Source organism: Colias eurytheme, chromosome 23 (assembly GCF_061535395.1).
Source record: "Colias eurytheme isolate Ceu_HAF_F1 chromosome 23, ilColEury1 Martin Lab GWU primary, whole genome shotgun sequence".
NCBI classification, from domain to species: domain Eukaryota; kingdom Metazoa; phylum Arthropoda; class Insecta; order Lepidoptera; family Pieridae; genus Colias; species Colias eurytheme.
Window position 1 is genome coordinate 5,859,661 of NC_143002.1, and position 20,880 is coordinate 5,880,540.

At 33.8% G+C, this 20,880-nt stretch overlaps 1 protein-coding gene and 1 long non-coding RNA gene across 2 annotated transcripts in view; both read right to left on the reverse strand.

Moving 5' to 3' along the window:
• The window catches only part of LOC149898327 (ABC transporter G family member 23-like), a 68,687-nt gene that overhangs the window by 9,023 nt on the left and 38,784 nt on the right, over positions 1 to 20,880 (reverse strand). The window contains exon 5 of the mRNA XM_090115659.1: positions 10,968 to 11,058. Coding sequence (XP_089971785.1) covers positions 10,968 to 11,058 — 91 coding nt within the window. The remainder of the gene's footprint in view (positions 1 to 10,967; positions 11,059 to 20,880) is intronic.
• Positions 1,459 to 5,917, reverse strand: LOC149898328 (uncharacterized). The gene is made up of 2 exons (XR_016458101.1): positions 2,723 to 5,917; positions 1,459 to 2,538 (listed from the first exon to the last, which is right to left on the reverse strand). It is a non-coding gene; the product is annotated as an uncharacterized LOC149898328 (long non-coding RNA).

Consider the following 20,880-nt stretch of genomic DNA (forward strand, 5'->3'; position numbering starts at 1 on the left):
AACAAAAAAAGTGTGTGCGTGTAACCTTTACGCGCGATTGAAGTAAAACTTCTTTGGCGTTGACGACATATATCACTGAAATGATTAAATATTAACTTAAATAAATAAATATTATATTATAATTTAATTATATTTATTATTCATGTGCTTTACAAAGATTATTTAAATGTTATATTAATATTATTCATTCGAAACAGGTAATTGAATGTCATCATAATTTCTTACGTACGAAATTATAGGTTTGTGGTAACTATAATGTGAAACATAAATTTTACTCTCTAAATTTGCTACTTTTCTTGAAAATACAGCATCTATCGTTGTACCGAAACGCGTTGTTGAATGAAGTCGAGAAGTATTCATAGATAAATCAAATTTTTCTTCTAAAAAATCAATTAACGGCTGAGATTCCTGAGAGCGAAAATTAACATTAAAATCTCCAGTTAGAATCATCGGTAATTCATGATAATTACTATTTAAAAGTCGAGAACCTTCAATTGTGAAGTGAAGTAATTGCTGATGAATAAATTTTATGATATTTGTCAGGCTAGTATTTGTAGAAAATATATAAATAACAACGATAATCACAGGTTGGTCATTCGTATTAACACATCGAACCAAGGCGATGTCACCAATTTGTGAAACCTCATCGGAAATTTGTGATAATATAGTTGGTGAAATATTTTGAATTGGTGTTACATTGTTCAGTGTATCTGTAGATGAATGATATACAGCTACTCCACCAGCAGTTGAGTTGGGTCGTTTGTATTAGGTTTAAAGAATCATTTATTCTCATTTAAAGACTTAAAGCTAATTACATGAGAATAACATAACAAAGTAAATAAATAATCTAACAGTCGTCCGGGCACAGCTATTCCAAAGGTAGGTGTTTTATTCCAGAAGTGATAGGTCATTAAGTATGTGATCAGCTAGGCGCTTTTTAAATGTATAAATCGATTCAGCTGTTTTTATATTATTGTTTAGTTATTATTGTATAGTATTGGGTATAACGCAATAAAAATTTTCAATAAGAATTTGTTCGTCATTTTTCATTCAAGTTTCGGAAAATAACAGCAATGTGGACCTTTTTAATACTTTATCATTCAGATCAGAAACATGAGCACGTAAACTTTGGCAGTTGAAGGAAAATAGTGTAATGTTACTCTCATTTACAAGGTTATATAATTCTTCCTGTTGTGTTATTAGGCGAGAATTTGAAAGTCTTTCAAATTCACACTGTAAATCAACTATTCCCCCTGGACGCTTTCTTCCATGATAAAATTTGTTGTCATCGGTGTTTGAGACAATGAACAATCCATTTATATCAGTTACTCGTGATAATGCTACATATAACAGCTGCTGACTGTGACTTTTATTGTATTTGTCGGCGAAAGGTGTAGAATGTGGATCTATTTTCAAGCTGTGGGCGTTGCGTTGGGTAATCGAGCAAAGAAACACCTCTAACTCAAACATTTCTTTATTTACCACCGATTCGGAATGCAGTATCTACAGAGAAGAACCGGCAAGAAACTCCATAGTTGCTCTTTTAAATCATGTCAGTTTTACAATACAGTCATTTCTAATACAATCACTTGGTATTACAATTATGACCACTATGACCACTAATAAAATAAACTTCACAAATAAGTTATAGTAAGCTACTACGTAATAGATGTGCACTCGGCAACGGTCGGCGAACGAATGACCCGAGTCGTGCGCGCGCGCTGCTTTATATCGGTTCGCCGTTCGTTATTTTTTAAAGCTTCGACGGTGGCGCCGTCACGGCCATTCTGACATACGCTCGTCCTCGAGCGACTTCTGAGTACCTGGGAACAAGACAATTAAAACAATGTGCTGGTCCGGCAAGCCCTTCAGCAACCGTGCTAGTCCGGAAATCTCTCCAGATTTCCCTCTAGCGTGCCAGTCCGGAAATCTCTCCAGATTTCCCTCTAGCGTGCCAGTCCGGAAATCTCTTTAGCTTACTGCGCTAGACCAGATTTCCCTACAGCGTGCTAGACCGGATCTCCAATCCCTATAGCCGAGTTATTGGACCGGACTCCCTTCAATAACTCGCTCTCTCTTTTTTTTTTGCACCATTCTTTTTGCTCTCCTTTTTTTTTGCATCATTCTTTTTGCATCATTCTTTTTGCATCATTCTTTTTGCATCATTCTTTTTGCATCATTCTTTTTGCATCATTTTTTTGCATAAATTTTTTTTGCATAAATTTTTTTTGCATAATTTTTTTAAGGATTATTTTTTTTCCTTTTCTTTTTTTTTTTACACAACAATATTAAATCCAAACTCACGACTCTCTCCACTGTCTCCACTCCTCGGCCATACTGACAATCGTACGTCCTCGTACGTCCCTTCTTGTTGTACAGCACTACGGTATTTCATCCCGGGATTAGACAACTATACCGCTCGGCCATACTGACCTTACAGAACACCAACAACATCCACATAACATAGACACGACGCTCGCTCACCACAAATGAAGGCTCAACTACCGTGGACTGCAAACCAGATAGCACGCACAATTCCTGCAATGAAATCATTACCGTTACAATAATCCACGTTACAAACTTTTACTTTACACAAGTTATCTCCGATACAGTCATACTTGCGTCCTCGTACGCCATAATATCTCACACTACATTACTACGATAATTCATTTTCATTTTTTTTTGTCTAAATAACATCCATCCTGCCTCAGCCTACACTGACCTTACAGGGTTTCCACACTGCCCCGATCCTACTGACCGGTCAGAACACACATGTACTATCCTGGACCTCATGCCAGATAGCATATCACTTTCTTCTAATAAACGACATTACCGCAGTAATATTGGAATATTACGTAAATGTGTGTTGTGTGGACACAACACACATTTACTTCGTACAGCGTACGAGTAAACAGATGTCAGTATGCTACTGGTCAACTATGAAAACTGAAAACAGAGTGTTGCCGCAGCAAATCAGTAAAACGGTACGCGACCGTATCCTCAACGTTTGTGCTGCGTCATCCTGGCATCGCGTCATCGAGCCGTACCATTGATGATGCTACGTTGCTCCATATGCTACGCAACCGCTGCGCCGTACTGTTAACTGCCTCGCTTCTAAACGCTGTGTCGTAAAACGCTCTCTGTAATTTAGCTAATTAAAATCAATCTGACATTACCTGTCGTTAATTATGATCATTGACTATAGCGCAAAAATTACAATATCTAAAAAAGTTTAAAACGAATAATTCGTAACTTAACCGCAAAAAATCACAAAATTTCGACTAACTCAAAAAGTGGCAAAAGCTTGTTCTCAAACTTAATGATTTACCAACTTGAATTTAATGTAATCATGTGGTTAAAATTCCTTAACGGTATGTTAACTTTTGAAAACTCAACTTAAAACAATTGATAAGTGTAGGCTTAAACTCATCTGTGAATCTCATATCGAACGGTAAAAGGGCTGAGCTAAATTTTAGTTTCAACGTAATAAGAATGTACTGCTCAACAACTACCGTACAACTACCTAATTGATGTATTCAGTTGATGTCAAACTGCAGCTAGTCACAAAAACTATTATCAAGGAATTACATAAAATGCACACAATGTAAATCGATTATACTATCGAATACTCCACGTTTAGGATTTGCGTTCTTATATTTTGAAGCTACAAAATAACCTTCAGAAAACCTGGATGGATTTTTTTTCCTTTTCTCTATTCAATTAAACAGACATTATATTCTGACGACAGTATGTAAACTGTAAATGCGCGATTAACCTTGAGATTATATTCAGTTATTTTTTTTTTTTTTAAACTATGGTAATATTTAACGGACCCTTACGTTGATGGTATAGTTAAGAGTTTTTTTTTTTTTTTCTCTTTTTTTTTTAAAGCAATCAAATTACATACTAAAACCGAATCTAGACCCGTACTCCAATCATAACGTTTATCTTACGCCAGATGTTTATTTGAACACACTATAATTATCTGTGACATTGTATTAACTATGAACTGCCTAAATAGGGACTTAATAAATTTTCTAAGTAAAAATTCAAAACGAAATGCCTCGATTTATCTTTCATTCGATCAAACTAAGTCTGCCACATTTCATAAAACTGCATATTGTAAAAACTGTATACTGTGAATTGTTCACGACTTAATATTTTTTTTTTTATAAAGAAATGACCTCAAATATCACCCTAAATAAAACCTACGAAAAGTTTATTAAACCTCTAAGCACTAGTTAACGCATTGCTTTTCGTTTTTAATCGAATGGCAATAAGGCTGTCTTTGTGTAGCAATTAATTGCTATTTGTCTAGGGTATAGTCTAAATAAAAACTAACGCAGGTAGTTCAAGAAATGAATGCGGGTAGTCAAGAAACTAACGCGGGTAGTTAAGAAACTAATTTAAAAGTAATTCGCATACTGTTTTTTGTTCCGATACACGGACAAGTGAATGTTTATTGTTTACGTTCGATTGAAGTATCTGGATGCAGTGTACAAATTATTGCGCTTTCTTTCTTTAGTGTTAGCTCACAAACCAACATTAAAGCAAGTCGTTACTTAATTCATCTTGAAGACAGTGCTTACGCCGCGAAGTGTTTTTTTTTTTTAAATAACGTGAATTACCTACTCAAGTAAACGTGTCCCTGAATAAGTGAAATACAAGTCACATGACCTAGGTACTGATAATAATTTATCACTGCGTAACTAAGATGGGCTAAATGTAATGGAATAAGATTTAACTAACTACAAAACCGTAAAGCAATATCGCACGACCTAATAATAACATCACTGCGTGAATAAGTCGAGTTAAATGCAATAAGATTTAACTATACACTGGTCTTGTAGGTTACAACTTTTAACAAAATCTGTACGGCCTGTAAATCAGCGCTGTTTTTATGCAGCATTTAGCTGAGGCTGTGACGATTTTCCTCAATTAATTTTAAGATAAATTTTGTTTTTGGCAATAAATTTCTTTTTCTTTCAAATAAGTTACTACATTTTAAAAACCTTACTTTCTTTATCTAATTGCACACTCAAAGTGAAATGTTATCTACTGACCTTCTTACAAGAGAACATCAGAAACATAGTAATAAAAATAGTACGACTGACCAGATTCACCAGCACTTAGCCTCATACATGTGCCGAGTGGCAGCTGCCAACGCGTCGTTTCGTTACACCATACGGTCCTCTGCCATGAACCACACGGCTTGTAGGCGCACCGCCCGCGCCACTGCTACTGCGATAACGCTGCGATGCCAGACTTGTGAAGTCATGATGAAGCGCTGCTCTCGATGATACGGGGTCCATACGAGCACATAACGAGCTCTCCCTTTGTCACCGGCTGCTCAGTGATACGTATGCTCGTAGAACTGTAGGATGCCTCTTCCCGTTGAAACTGGATCGAAGTGCCACGTGGTTGCGGCATTTTGTCTTTTAATCAGCGCACGCATCAATTGTATCCAGGTTATCGCCACGTGTTTTCTCATTTGCTCGATTTCATCCCAATTCTGATGTCGGCGAAAGGTGTAGAATGTGGATCTATTTTCAAGCTGTGGGCGTTGCGTTGGGTAATCGAGCAAAGAAACACCTCTAACTCAAACATTTCTTTATTTACCACCGATTCGGAATGCAGTATCTACAGAGAAGAACCGGCAAGAAACTCCATAGTTGCTCTTTTAAATCATGTCAGTTTTACAATACAGTCATTTCTAATACAATCACTTGGTATTACAATTATGACCACTATGACCACTAATAAAATAAACTTCACAAATAAGTTATAGTAAGCTACTACGTAATAGATGTGCACTCGGCAACGGTCGGCGAACGAATGACCCGAGTCGTGCGCGCGCGCTGCTTTATATCGGTTCGCCGTTCGTTATTTTTTAAAGCTTCGACGGTGGCGCCGTCATATTCATAAACGATTTGATCAAAAGTACCACCTTGAGACTTATGTATTGTAAGCGCACAAGCAGATACTAATGGAAAGTGATTTCTCTTTGCAAATATTGTCTTATTTCTATTCATTGGTACAGATGACGATCTTCGTAAAATTGGGACTGCTGTTCTACTAATGTTTAGAGTTTGAATATGATGGGCAGCTTTTTGGCTAAACTGTACATTATAGGGCGTGGAGTTGAGAGTCGTAATTTTTTTTGTGGTTAGCTATTGTCCTATGGAACCTAAATCTGAAATTTCACAGCGCGAAAACTTTTTGTTTTTGAGTCACGAATTTTTGAAAATCGGAAAATTTTACTCCATTTTATCTTTGAAACGCGAACTTACTGTTATGACAGTGTCAAATTGACCTACAGCGATTGTCAAACGCGTTTCATTTCAGGTAAAACATTTCTATCTAACAAAAAAAATATTATAATTTAAATTTTATTTATGAAATTTGTATATTTTTTAACAACAACATTAAAAATAATTATTATTAAGTATAGTTTTTGTAAAATAGATTAAATAAAATAAAATTATTAATATTCGCAATTTATAATTTAACAAAAATATTAATCGAAGTGTCTAGTCGTCCGCTAAACGGATGAATAAAATAAATTAGTCGTCCGATTACCGGATTGATGGAGTTGGTGTCATTTTAACACCTATTTATTATTGTTTTATCGTAAAGATAACGCTAATATAAGCATGTTTTATAGGAACAACTTTTCTCTTAAATCAAAAATGGCGGAGATATTCACCCTCAATTCGTTAGGTTAGGTTTAGGTTAGGTTAGCCTTTAGGTTAGGTTAGGTTAGGTTAGGTTTCTTAAAAAAAAACTACACAGAAATAGGAGCCCCGCGAAGCGGGGCTCCGTCAACGCGCAAAAAAAATCAAGTTAGGTTAGGTTAGCCGTTAGGTTAGGTTAGGTTAGGTTTCTTAAAAAAAAAAAACTACACAGAAATAGGAGCCCCGCGAAGCGGGGCTCCGTCGACGCGCAAAAAAAATCTAGTTTAGGTTAGGTTAGCTGTTAGGTTAGGTTAGGTTAGGTTTCTTTAAAAAAAAACTACACAGAAATCCGTCGACGCGCAAAAAAAAATCAAATACCTACGTCTGCCCTCCTCCCCCCACAAAAAACCTATAATACGTGCGGCAGTTCTCTAAAGAAACCCCGATAACCTAACTATATCTTCTTATATATAAAAATGAATCGCAAAATGTGTTGGTAAGCGCATAACTCGAGAACGGCTGAACCGATTTCGATAATTCTTTTTTTATTATATTCCTTGAAGTACGAGGATGGTTTTTATGTAGAGAAAACGTAAATATGTACCACGGGCGAAGCCGGGGCGGACCGCTAGTAGATAAATAGATGTTATCGGTCATCCGGTAATCGGACGACTAATTTATTTTATTCATCCGTTATTTGTACACATTTGTATTATAACACCTATTTATTATTGTTTTATCGGAAAGATTACGCTAATAAAAGCATGTTTTGTTGGGGCAACTTTTCTCTAAACTTGATAATTACCAAGATACATGACGGATTGTAAAATGTAAATTTTTTCAATGATGGAATATTATGTATTCAATATTAAGCTGCGAAAGTCCGAATAGCTAAAAAACGTTACGCTAAAATAAGCATTGCATTATCATAAGACTTGCCACAGAACCGAAGCTGTCAACCCCGAATTCCACGTGGTCTTGTCTGCCCTACCCCTAGAGTGTATGTAAAAAGCCGGAGGCGCGGAGGGAGAGCAGCCCTCGCCCGCCGTGACAAAGCTCGGGAGCCGTGCGGAGCGGAGCGGCTGAGGCTGGTCGCCGAAGGCGACCAATAAGCTGAAGCTGCGAAGTGGAGTACGGGCGACCGTGCTTTGTCACGCAAGGGCGGAAGGGCTGCACTTCCCGTAGCGCCGGAGCTAAGGCAGTGTCTGAGACAATATAAAAAAGACATGAGGAGATAGGGAAAGGGTTAGGTTAGGTTTTATCATCAATCTTTGAGGGCGAATATCTCGGCCATTTTTTATTTTGGAGAAAAAGTTTTTTTTATAAAACATGCTTATTTTAGCGTTTTGAATAAAAATTATGTATTTTATGATACCTAGGTATACAATTTTCACTTTAGATCAAAAATTTTCTAAGTCCTTACTTTGCGCCCCCTTTGCTTTAGGCGGACCAAAACTTAATTTGTAAATATCTCGAAAACTATTAATTTTCGCGCCCCCCCTTTACAGGGGAAGTTCCTAGTACCCACCCCCCCTCTCTCCACCCCCCACTACCCCCAAATTCCACGCCCTATAATGTACAGTTTTACCAGCTTTTTTCCTAATTTTCTCTCCTATCTTACCAGGAAACTCAAGCCATAAGCGTATGATGTTATCACTGTCATCACGTTCAATATACACTAACTTTCCAACACAACCGTTGGCTAAGCCATCAGATACATCAATATTGGTTGTAATAATGTAAAATTTGTTAAGAACTAATATGATTTCATAAGGCGATCCTCCTGTATCAATAACTGACATTTTATGAAATTGTTGGCGTACATATGCTTCTTGTTCAACTGAATGACAACCTATATACATATCTGTTGCTATGGATACTACTTTGTCTTCAGCAATATTTAAAATAGATTGATTATAATCCGCAACATGTTTATTTTTATTTTTAATTTACTTATTTTAAAAGTAATAAATAAACAAGTATATTTAGAGATTTTCAAAAAATTTTGCAATTTAAAATAATGTTTTTAAAACTGTTGAATTTTTCATTCACTTTGCTATTCACAATTGATCCGTTTGAAAATTTGAAAACAAATAATCCTAATTGATTATGATATTTGCCACTAGCTGGCGTATAAGTCAAGAAGCGTGTAGTATATGACATATACTTACAACCAATCAGAATTATTATTTTTAAATGGCGGAAACTACGCAGACTATAGTAAGCGTTACTTCCGTCAGAAAATAAATCTGAGTTACTCCCTAGTCGCGCCTAAAGAAGTTTTACTTCAAAAAATATTGGAATGTTAAACATAATTGTATACACAGTACACTATAGTCTGTACCAAGAAACTTAACCCTTAAATACCTCCTTGTTTAAATATTGTTCAAATGGTCGACCAAGGAAAAAAAACTGAAATTTTTCGTTACAATGTCACATAGAATAGAACGGACATTACCCATTATGTATACTTTTCAGAAGGTGAAACAACGTCATACAGAACGGAAATTTTGCATACAATTACATAATGTTACCAAGCAGATTAATGCAGTATACAATTAATAACATTAAATTGCGCTTGTATTTAGAAAATTAATGAAATAATATAGTATAATAACAATCATTAAGCTCGATAGACGTTGACGCGCAAGTTTTATCTCGTAAGAACTTTCGTTATCACAGAAAATTAGAAAGATACGAGACTAATTATGTCTTTGATACGAAATTTTCACTAAAAGGGCTGAACAAGATATTGTAATACTGTGACATTATTTAAACATTTATTTTATTGTTAGTAGAGATACCTACAGAATTAAGAGCCATCTTTGGTAGGTATCTAAGTAATTTATAATATATTATGTAAATTGTAGATAATATTTTTTGTCTCAAAGTGAAACAAAGGGTAATTATTAAACTGATAATTAATAAGTAATTTATACTACATAGTAAACATTTCACAACCACGAGAAATATGATTCACCTTATTGTTTGTATTTAAAGGTTTAAATCTCTACATATTATTATATTCTATATAATAGCTCATTAACAGGTGATAATACCTATGTTAGTTTTCCTTCACAGTACTTTTAATATTTTTATATTTAGCTAGGTTCAAAACTAATAAATATGTTCTGTTGATCTCTTTTATATCGGCTACTCACCTACCTGCTGCAGGGGCAATATTGGAATTGCACCCTTAATTGGCTCTTTAATTGTAATAATGTGTATAGGCAAGCAGGGGCAATTTAGAGAACAGAAAAATTGCTCCGACCGCTGTCCAACCGAGATTTTACAAATATTGCCCCTGCTGCAGGTATGTGAGTAGCCGGCTCAAAATGCATGAAAATAGACGCCTAAAAGTGTCAAGTAGGCTATAAATGGAGACCTTATCAGCAAGTCGTGAAACTGGACTCATGCGTCTTAAAAATAAAACAGTTTCTTAACCGCAAAATTCATTGTACTTTGACATTTAGACTTTTTAATTCTATCTGAATTGTGAAACATCATGTTCTCATCATGAAGTCTATAAGATACAGATAGTATGTTATATAATACTAGCTTTCCGCCCGCGGCTTCGCCCGCGCAGTCAAAGAAAAACCCGCATAGTTCCCGTTCCCGTGGGATTTCCGGGATTGCGTCATTTTCCCGAGATAAAAAGTAGCCTATGTCCTTTCTCGGTTATCAAAATATCTCCAAACCAAAATTCATGCAAATTGGTTCAGTAGTTTAGGCGTGATTGAGTAACAGACAGACAGACAGAGTTACTTTCGCATTTATAATACTTACATATTAGTATGGATAACGGTGTATTTAAATCAAAGGAGTGAATGCTCATTCTACAATAACAATTAATGTATAATAGCAGATTATGACTGCAACACTTGATGGAGGAATAACATGCAATGTCACTCGACCTTGGATAGTTCATATTTTCCTGTATTTTTGCAATTGTGCCTATGTTTGTAATATTATAAGTTATCATTGAAAATCAAAATTAAATCATTTAAATATATTTATATGTAGGTACACACAAATTAAGTATATATATTTAAGTGCTTTTATTTGTTAATAGATTAGGATATTTTCCTGTCAACGGTCTTGTTTATTGAAACTATTAAAGCATGCTATTCTTTTAAACGTAATATTATTAAAACAACAACAACATGATGCAGAGAAATGATTAATCGTAAATTACAATCTACATAATGAAACACATTATGTAGATTGTAGAGAAAACAGATAAAAAATATGAAAATTCTTTGAACATCAGTGCATGCATAATATTAGTCTTACCTTATGTGCTTGTTTCGTTTCGTCTATATAATGCGTGGTTATTATCACAGTGGTTCCTTTTGAAGCTAATTCCGATAAGTAATTCCAAATTCTGAAACGAATATTTTCACATCAATATATTTCTTAACTAGGTTTCCGCCCGCGGCTTCGCCCGCGCAGTCAAAGAAAAACCCGCATAGTTCCCGTTCCCGTGGGATTTCCGGGATTACATCATTTTCCCGGGATAAAAAGTAGCCTATGTCCTTTCTCGGGTATCAAAATATCTCCATACCAAATTTCATGAAAATTGGTTCAGTAGTTTAGGCGTGATTGAGTAACAGACAGACAGACAGAGTTACTTTCACAGACAGAATTCCAGAAAAAAATAGTAGGATAAGAATCGTATGAGTTCCTGAGATTAAATTCCAGTACTCATAGTTCGAACTGTTTTTTTGTGTGTAAAAGAGCATTTATCGAGGGAGGCTCTATGACGTCATGCTACGACTAATTAGAAGAGTGTGAAACCGCGGGGCAAGGCAAGTGGAGGCTTTTTATAAAAAAAAACTTTTTGGAAAAACTTGACACATTCGAATTGTCGTTATTGTTTTATGTAAAGAGCTAATGGTGCATCTTTATGAGATATATACATATGGTATTATGTAAATGCTCTTATTTCTAAGCAGTAATAATAGGTAATAACTAATAAGTAATAACCATGTACATAATAACATTTGCATAATAATTTGTAACAGAATAATACAATTAGGGCTGATTTTTCAATCTTTAGATAAAACAGTTAGCAACGTGTAAGCAGTTAGCAACAGTTGAAAGTTTAAACTATATCACATCAAAATGCCGTTTGTTACACAAAAACGACTGAATGGATCTGGATGAAATTTGTTTCGGAAATAACTATCTTTTATCCGGAAGTAAAAACGCATGACATAAGTAATATAATAAATAAAATATTGTACAATTTATGCAAAATAATTTCTTGTTCACTTTAAAGTTCTTTTGACGTCGTATCTTGTGTGAAAATTTTTAATACACTAGAACAAATATAAATAAAGCTTATAAATAATTACCTATAAATGTTTTTTAGATGATAATTAAAATTCTATTAGTATGTCTTGAGGTCGTTCGAATCATATTTTTTCTCGACTATGCTGTAAACTTTTTTGGTAAACAATAAATTTTAATTTGAACAAGAATTAAAACTTAATTTTTATATGTTTTGGTTCCCATACAATAGGATAAATAATATTTTTACAAAAGAAGTTTTTATAGATTTAATCTGCGAAATGCCGATACTTCTCCATAGATACTGCTTTCCGAATCGGTGGTAAATGTTAACAATATGTGATGACGATTCAAAAGTGCTTCTAGAAGAAGTCTTATTGAAAAAATAAATGTTTGAGTTTCAGTTTGAAATATTATGAAAAAAGCTACCTACCGTGAGTTCCTCATCATTCTCAAATTTCTGTTATTAAATTTTCATATTTAGTTTAGTTTTACCAACAGGTCTTAAATTTAATTAACACAGTCTGAATTTGATATTTAGTTTTATAGCATTCAAAATGCTTTGTGCGAAATTTAAAAGAATAGAAAAAACCATCATCACATATCGCCGAGAGGTCAAGCTATAACTTTAGACAAAAATTTAACACCTCAGTCTTAATATGAATAATATGTTATTTAAATATGATAGATCCTGAACCTCTTTATTAGTATTAATATGTTTTATTTATTTAATTCTTTAATACAAGTGAACGCAAAGGAACCTCTTAAATATACAATATACAGTAAAAGAAGCAGATTAGTTTATTAAGCTGCCTTATGACATCTCTTCCAGGCACCTAGAGCAAATGCAGAAATTAATTTTAATAAAAAATAAATGTTCAATGTTTACAATAAAATTTAATAAAAAAAAATGTAATTACTGACATCAAAATTTATTGTTATCTATAATAAAGCAAAATTTCCATAAAGATATTATCTATACAATTATTATTATATTATACATATAATAAATCTGTAGAAGGGTCAATTCTGTACATTGAAAATATTGAAAAAATAAATAGCAGGGGGTGTTACTGGATCGCATCGATACCAAACCCAAATATGTAATTAAAATTTTTTTTGTCTGTCTGTCTGTCTGTCTGTCTGTATGTGAAGGCATCACGTAAAAACTATTGGTTCGATTTCAATGAAACTTGGTATAATTATACCTTATTATCCTGGGCATAAAATAGGATACTTTTTATCCCGGAAAAATACATAGAAAAAAAATAAATCTTAATTTTTCTTAATTTTTCCGCGCGGACGGAGTCGCGGGCGGAAGCTAGTTTAAAATAAAGTGATAATTTAAATTATTTATTTGACAGAATATTTTTTTATACATTAGGTAGAGTTCGTAGAGTTTGCGTTAATATTTTAAATACGTTTAAGATTTGTACAATGAATGGCCTTATGTATCTAATGTGTGGGATTTTAATATTAAGGGTGCTTTTTCACCAATAATGTGCAAGGATGTGTAGCGAGGAATGTGTTTGTGAGAACCAATCATATCGCTTCATTTAGTTTGAAGTTTGAAGCGTTTAGCGATTGAAGCGATACTATTGGTTACTAACAAACACATTTCCCATCCTCGCTACACATTTTCGCACATTATTGGTGGAAAAGTACCCTAAAAATGACAACTATTCAAAATATAAGCCGGGGCGGACCGCTAGTAGATAATAAACAATAATAATCCAATAAAGTATAACACGATAATATTAAAATGTCACGTAAACTGTCAAATACGGGCCAATAGAATACGTTTTTTAAATGGTAGTTTTATACATTATAAGACGTATAAGTTTTATCCAAGCATTGAAAAATCGGCCCTTAGCAAAATACGAAAGTAGTAGAAAATGTAGTTAATTTTATGAGAAAATGATATAATTTCCGTAACACAGATGGTATTTTATAACCTAATCACAAATAATTGATTTGTTTACCTTAGTCTATCTAATTACAGCAATTTGAATACAATGCCTCTGGCTATGGATGATAAAAATATTGAGAAATAAAATTGTAATTAGCTATCAGTAGTTATGTAAAAACTAAAATATTAATAAATGTTAAGTTTTCTTATTGTACCGGGTACAAAAGTAACACTTTGTACTTGTACCTTGATTTCTGACTGGGTGTTACTGTTATCATTAAATTAATATAACCATATATAAATTTAGTTTATATTCTTTACACTAGCAACTCAATTTATTATATTATGTAGTGTTTTATATTAATAAAGTAACTTTAAGAAAAAATCGTCAGTTGTTACTTTCGGCCCCGTAAGCAGGTCGAAAGTAACACGTCGTGGGTCGAAAGTAACAAGACAAAGGGGTTGGTAATTAATACAATATTATGATGGTAAATCAACAAATGATTTGTTTAAAGACTTTGTATTAATAACACATATCAACTTTTGTATTTTAAATATAATACTTACAAATATTATACAAAACAATCGGTAAAAAATATTCGAAGTTCAAGTAATGAGATTAATTAAGGGAATCATTATTTTGTAATTAAAAATTCTGCATCCTGCATCCATCCACTAGCATTCCCAGCTCCAGCACAACCAACAGGACCCTCGGCAATACGAAAAAAGCGGAATGTGTTCTCCTAGAGCATTAATGGCAATTACAGCAACAGTTACTCATTTTCCAGGCTCTGCTAAGGTTATGGCACCTACTTGTTAAATCCCTTTTTAATCTACAACTTTGCCAGGTTTTTGGACAGTGGTCACCCCTGTCTCGTCCATATTCCAAATATCTTTGGACTCAAATTGGTACCTTTCCCAATACCTCAGCAAGGTTATCAAAAAAATTATTCACATTATGCTCGTTGATGGAGATAACAGAAAAGTAACTGCAGAGCACTCGATTAAATAGTCGCATAGATTACTTTACTTGTTATTAGTAAATCTCGATCGACGCAAGGTAACTGCACTAGTAATACCGGCTTTTATTTTTTTTATAAATCTATAATATTATAATGTTACATGGCAAATATTATATTTTTGCAAGGCCTCTAATTGTTGCAGCATCTTTCAAAATGCTCTTCCGTGTCGGTAATACCTCAATCAGTAGTTCTAATGCGTTGTCGCGGCATTCTGTTGAAGTAAAGATGTACATAAAAATATACATAATCATAATGGGACAAAAAGAACATGTTACTTTTGTACCCATAGGGCTATGTTACTTTTGTACCCGTCTATATTTTTGCCAAGACGTGCAACAAAACTTTAAAACGGAACATGCTACATAAAAATGATTATGAGCAATGTACAATTACTCTAATCAAGAATGGATATGCAAACATTCAGATTTATGTCATCCTTGTAAGACTAGGTAAACATTTAATAAAAAAATGTCAAAAATCTTACTTTTGATTCGTGAAAACACATAGCGTCCTGTCACATAGCCTAACAGCGCGTGGCGCACGCGGCTTATGAATACAATTAAGGGAGGCGCTCTCGGCTATCGCCTGACAGAGGCTAAGCGGTGTTCGCCCATTGGATAAATCTAGAGAGCATTTGTTACTTTCGACCCACCGTTACTTTTGTACCCGGTCTCCCCTATTTGGTTTGTCAATTTATGAGTTTCTTTTTAGACTGTTAAATACTTAGGTACAATTATTTTTCTGGAAAATTTGATTTCCGTAAACGACGTTGTAGGCTTTGAAAAACTGTGATAAACTAAAAAAAAATGTTTTTGCTGAAATTAAGTCATATAAGTTTATTTTATTAATATTGTATATAATATGTGATACTCAAAATCCCATTAAATTTGGTAGATTCTTTACATAATTAACCGTAATATAAAGACGGACAAAGAAATTAATATCCATATCTTACAAAGGTCCCATAAATATTTTCGCCAAGACCTAACAGCTGTTATTCTGACATTAAAAATAGACCCTTTGCATTTAAATTGGTATAAAAAATAAAAGGTGATCGCTTTAAAGAGCATCAGTTTTCATTGACATTAAAAAATATATTAAATACTAGCTTTCCGCCCGCGGCTTCACCCGCGTTTTCAAAGAAAAACCCGCATAGTTTTCGTTCCCGTGGGAATTCCGGAATGAAACCTATCCTATGTCCCGGGGTAGAAAGTAGCCTTGTCCATGTCCTTTCTCGGGTATCAAAATATCTCCATACCAAATTTCATGAAAATTGGTTCAGTATTTTAGGCGTGATTGAGTAACAGACAGACAGACAGAGTTACTTTTGCATTTATAATATTAGTATGGATTGCTTTACGGAAGGACAATGAAGGTATAATTATCTATTAATTAATAGGTAGGTAGTTACTTCAATATAACTATAATAAATTATAATGACTGGGTACTATCGTTTATCATCATACTAGCTTTCCTTCCGCGTTTTCAAAGAAAATCTCGTGGGATTTTCGAGATAAAACCTATTCTATGTGTAAATCCAAATTACCCTCTATATGTATGCTAAATTTCATTGCAATCGGTTCAGTAGTATTTGCGTGAAAGAGTATCAAACATATACACACCTACACACACATACATCCATCCTCACAAACTTTCGCATTTTTAATACTAGTCCTATCTAGTATAACATCATACTACTTCTGCCCGTGGTTTTACCGCCATGGAAGGATGTACTTAAAATGTAAAATCACGTCTAATTTATTTAGCTAAAAGGACATTGTTTATACATATTTAAAGGTGCATTACATTATTAAAATATCAAGAATCTTATTTTTTAACATTAAATAGGGTTATTTGTACTGTGTATATATTTGAAAATAAGATTTCCAAGATTATACTAGATATCGAACAGCATGTTAAGAAAACGAGTTCAATAAAAATAATCGTATTCTAGTTAATAAATGTGAACGATGCTGTAACTAATATAATTGCAAAGTAAACTTGAAGATTTTCATTACAATGTTATAATCTCATCGGCTGTCTTAGATTGCTTTTCTACCAGAGATTTGCTATGCCACGTAGCTATGGCATAAAGACGTTTGATATTCACCAATCATATTCATTAATGCATATATAGCTTTACATTGGTTGAAACCGAAACAACTATTTTTTATATGGAAAGCTGCGTGCTTCGGAGTCGCGTTAAAGTTTATATATTCTATGCTTTGGATGTGTATTATGGATGCGTGCGTGTAAGGTGCGTGTGTATGATGAATGGTCGCGAGTGGTGTAGCTATGTGCAGAGCGGAGCCTACTATCTATATAATTATGTACTATGTATCGAACATTGCATAGCTCGAGCTTCGCATCTTACTCGCACCTCGACATAGCTTAGTATCAGAGGAAACGGTCACATAATTTCATAGCTTAGCAGTTAGCTTTTGCCTATTACATCCTCTTAGCTTACCTTTATCATCTCTAGTGGAAACCCACCCTAAGCTTAATGTCTTTTTATTTTATTTAACTTGTGTTGTTGTATTTGACATTTATAGATCGGTTTATTTTAAAGTAACAATAAGATAAACTTAATTTTACACTGACATTCAATTGAAGCGATTACAGTCTGTCTGTGATATTTAACTGACTTTTTGAAAAGACCAAGTTTAATTGTTCCTCTATTTAATCTTTTAAAAGGAATTGTGTGTTCGTGGTATTCAGTATTGTTTACAATATAAATAAAAAGGTCTAAAAATATCGTGAATATCAACTTGTGTTGCTGCTTACACTATGCAAGTGGTTTGTTTCACATAGTTTCTGTGATCTGTGGTTTCACACATAGATAATAATATGTGATCTGTGGTTTCACAATATTAATTTTTGATGGAACCTTCTTCACAAAGGGGCAGCGTATATATATTTTCATGAACAAATTTGAAATAAATAAAGTTTATGACCCGTTAAATTGCGGATTAGGTAAATTAAAGTTATAACGTCAATGTAGGAAAAAATTCATTGTTTGGATTTAACGACGAAGAAATGCAAAATTAATGATACAAAAAAAGATGACGTTTATTTATTACTATTGTCATTACAGTGTTGTTGTCAAAACATTTTAAATAATAACATTAATATTTAATACAATTATTTATTGTTAGATAGCATTCTTTACAAACGCCGATAAAAGCGTGTTAAAAAGATCACATTTATATTTTACGTGCAAATCCGCGTGATGAAGCAGTGTATTTATAAGCTCAGGCACACTGACCTTCCGTAAAGGTTATGTTTGTTTGGAATTCGTGAGCCTTAAATAACACTCGGGATCTCTTGACCTAATACATAATATAATACATACAAACACAATATTTACCAGTCCTTGTAACTTTTGTATAATTAAATAATAATGTTTCATGTACTGTTATTACGGTTTAAATACCTTTACATAGTATAAGAAAAAGACGGGTTGCACTCCGGGAGTGCCGGCAGAAGTGAAAACTTGATTATTAACGTTCAGCATGTTTGATATTTTGGAATGGTATCCGTCTTACGCATGGAATATAAGGGCTAAAAAAAAACCGTCTTACGCTTTTTCGATCAGGCCACGTGTCCTGACTCCTGACGCGAGTTTAAGAGTTTATACCCAACCCAACGCCGCTAAAGAATTTTTCACTACAAAAAAGTTCCATCCCGTTCTCTGTCTGTCTACGTATGATCTTTACAAGTACGCAACGGATTTTGATGATGATTTTTAATAGATAGCTAAAAGTTGTTCAAAATGGGAGACGAAGTCGGGGCGCGTTGCTGGTTCCGATGTTTTTATCTATAATACTATTATAAATCTGAAGAATTTGTTTGTTTACACTTTACTTGAACCACCGAACCACGGGTCCGATTTGGAAAATTGTTTCACTACTATATAGTCCATATTTTATCGAGGAGGGTTATCGCACTAAGACCAGTAGAAGCGGAGCAATGCGGGTAAAACCGCGGAGCACAGCTAGTAATGTATCTATACAATAAAACGAGGATTAAAAATAGCGACTAATCTATTTACGATTCTCATATCAAGTTGAATAGCATAATTAATAATAATGGTTATAATATACAAGGATAAGATGTTTTTGAATAATATTTTCATGTGAAATTATATTTAGCGGGCGTTCCCAAGAACACAGTTTTAAATAAGTAAAGTTTTTCTTAGACACTTAATCCATACTAATATATAAAGCTGAAGAGTTTGTTTGTTTGTTTGTTTGAACGCGCTAATCTCGGGAACTACTGGTCCGATTTTCTGAATTCTTTCGGTGTTAGATAGCCCATTTACCGAGGAAGGTCATAGGCTATATATCATCACGCTACGACCAACAGGGGTGGAGCCACGGGGGTGAAACCGCGCGGAGCAGCTAGTGTTTAATATAATAAGTAATTTGATGTGTACTTATGACCATATGTTCCTTTTTCCTTTCAAATATTAAATGTCAATAGCTGGTTTCAATAGTTCATGAAAACCTGTATTTTCCTGTTACTTTAAGTACAAAAGGTTCTAGATTGTGTTATTTTTATTGTGAACTGATTATTTACTTTATTCTTATCTCACAATTAATAACTGTAGGTATGGCTGATTCTCTCACGCAAAAATATTTTATCGAATATGCAAGAACTAAGAAGTCTACATACCTATTAAATATTTTAAGATAATCTATATTTTTGAGTTATCGCATTTTATAATCATTTTTCTATTGTTATATTCCAATTATTATATTATGAATACACACTTTAATTGTTATATACATAGTTATAACATAGAGATAATTGATTTTTTCAACACGGTCAAAGTCGGGGTGATAGGCAAGGTTTAGGCCGTATTCAGAAAGCTGGTACGTTCTACACAAAGGAAGCAGGTTGAAGCAGACCAATATTACCAAATTTATTATGGCAGCACCAAGCGCTGACCAGCGCTTGTTGAAGCTTGTCGGCGCCGCCGTTCAGCGCTTATCGGCGCGTGTTCATATTATTTTCCAGCGCTGACAAGCGCCGGTAAGCGCTTATAAGTTTCCAGTTTTCTTTCTGAATACGCCCTTATACATCACTACAAACCTATGACTAACGTTTTAAACTTGGTAAAAACAGGATATAGGCAATTTAAGGATAATTTTTATACGCAAAAAACGTTAGCAGTTAAAAGCTTCATTTTATTATCATTCGAAGAAGCAATTTTATATCTAGACCATGGTTAATGTGTAGGTATGACTAATATTACTTTTAAGTGGCCAATTAGCTTTTACTATAGCTTTCCGCCCGCGGCTTCGCCCGCGTTTTAAAAGAAAAGCCGCATAGTTCCCGTTAGCGTGGTATTTCCAGGATAAAACCTATCCTATGTGTTAATCCAAGTTATCCTCTATAATATGTGTGCTTGATTTCATTGTTATCGGTTCAGTAGTATTTGCGTGAAAGAGTAACAAACACACACACACACACATCCTCACAAACTTTCGCATTTATAATATTAGTAGGACTGTTATCTAAAAATGCATTTAATATGAAAATTAATTAATTTTTTCCGAAAAGCTTGTATTGTAAATTGATAAGTGTTATTTATTGTACGAATAAATAACTTACGATACAATCGAATCCGTTAAGTATGTTAAGGACGATACATGCTGTTAAGTTTGATTTAAGTGCGTGTAATATTCGGTTGTAACTTAATTATTATAACTTATGTTAAATGAAGTATTTATATGGAAAAATTGCAATTATACCCAAAAATTAAATGACTAGCGTTTAAAATAATTGTTTGTTGTCATAAAACAAAGGTTAATGAGATTAAGTCAGTTTTCCTTATAATTGAATACGTAAGTAAGGTCAGTTGTAATAGTTCAATTAGTACATCAGCCCCCCTAGACAAGTGGCTTTCTATTAGCTTAAAGTTCAATAGAATAGATTATGAATGTATGAGATTGACGTAATCAATCGTCGTCGTCGTCGT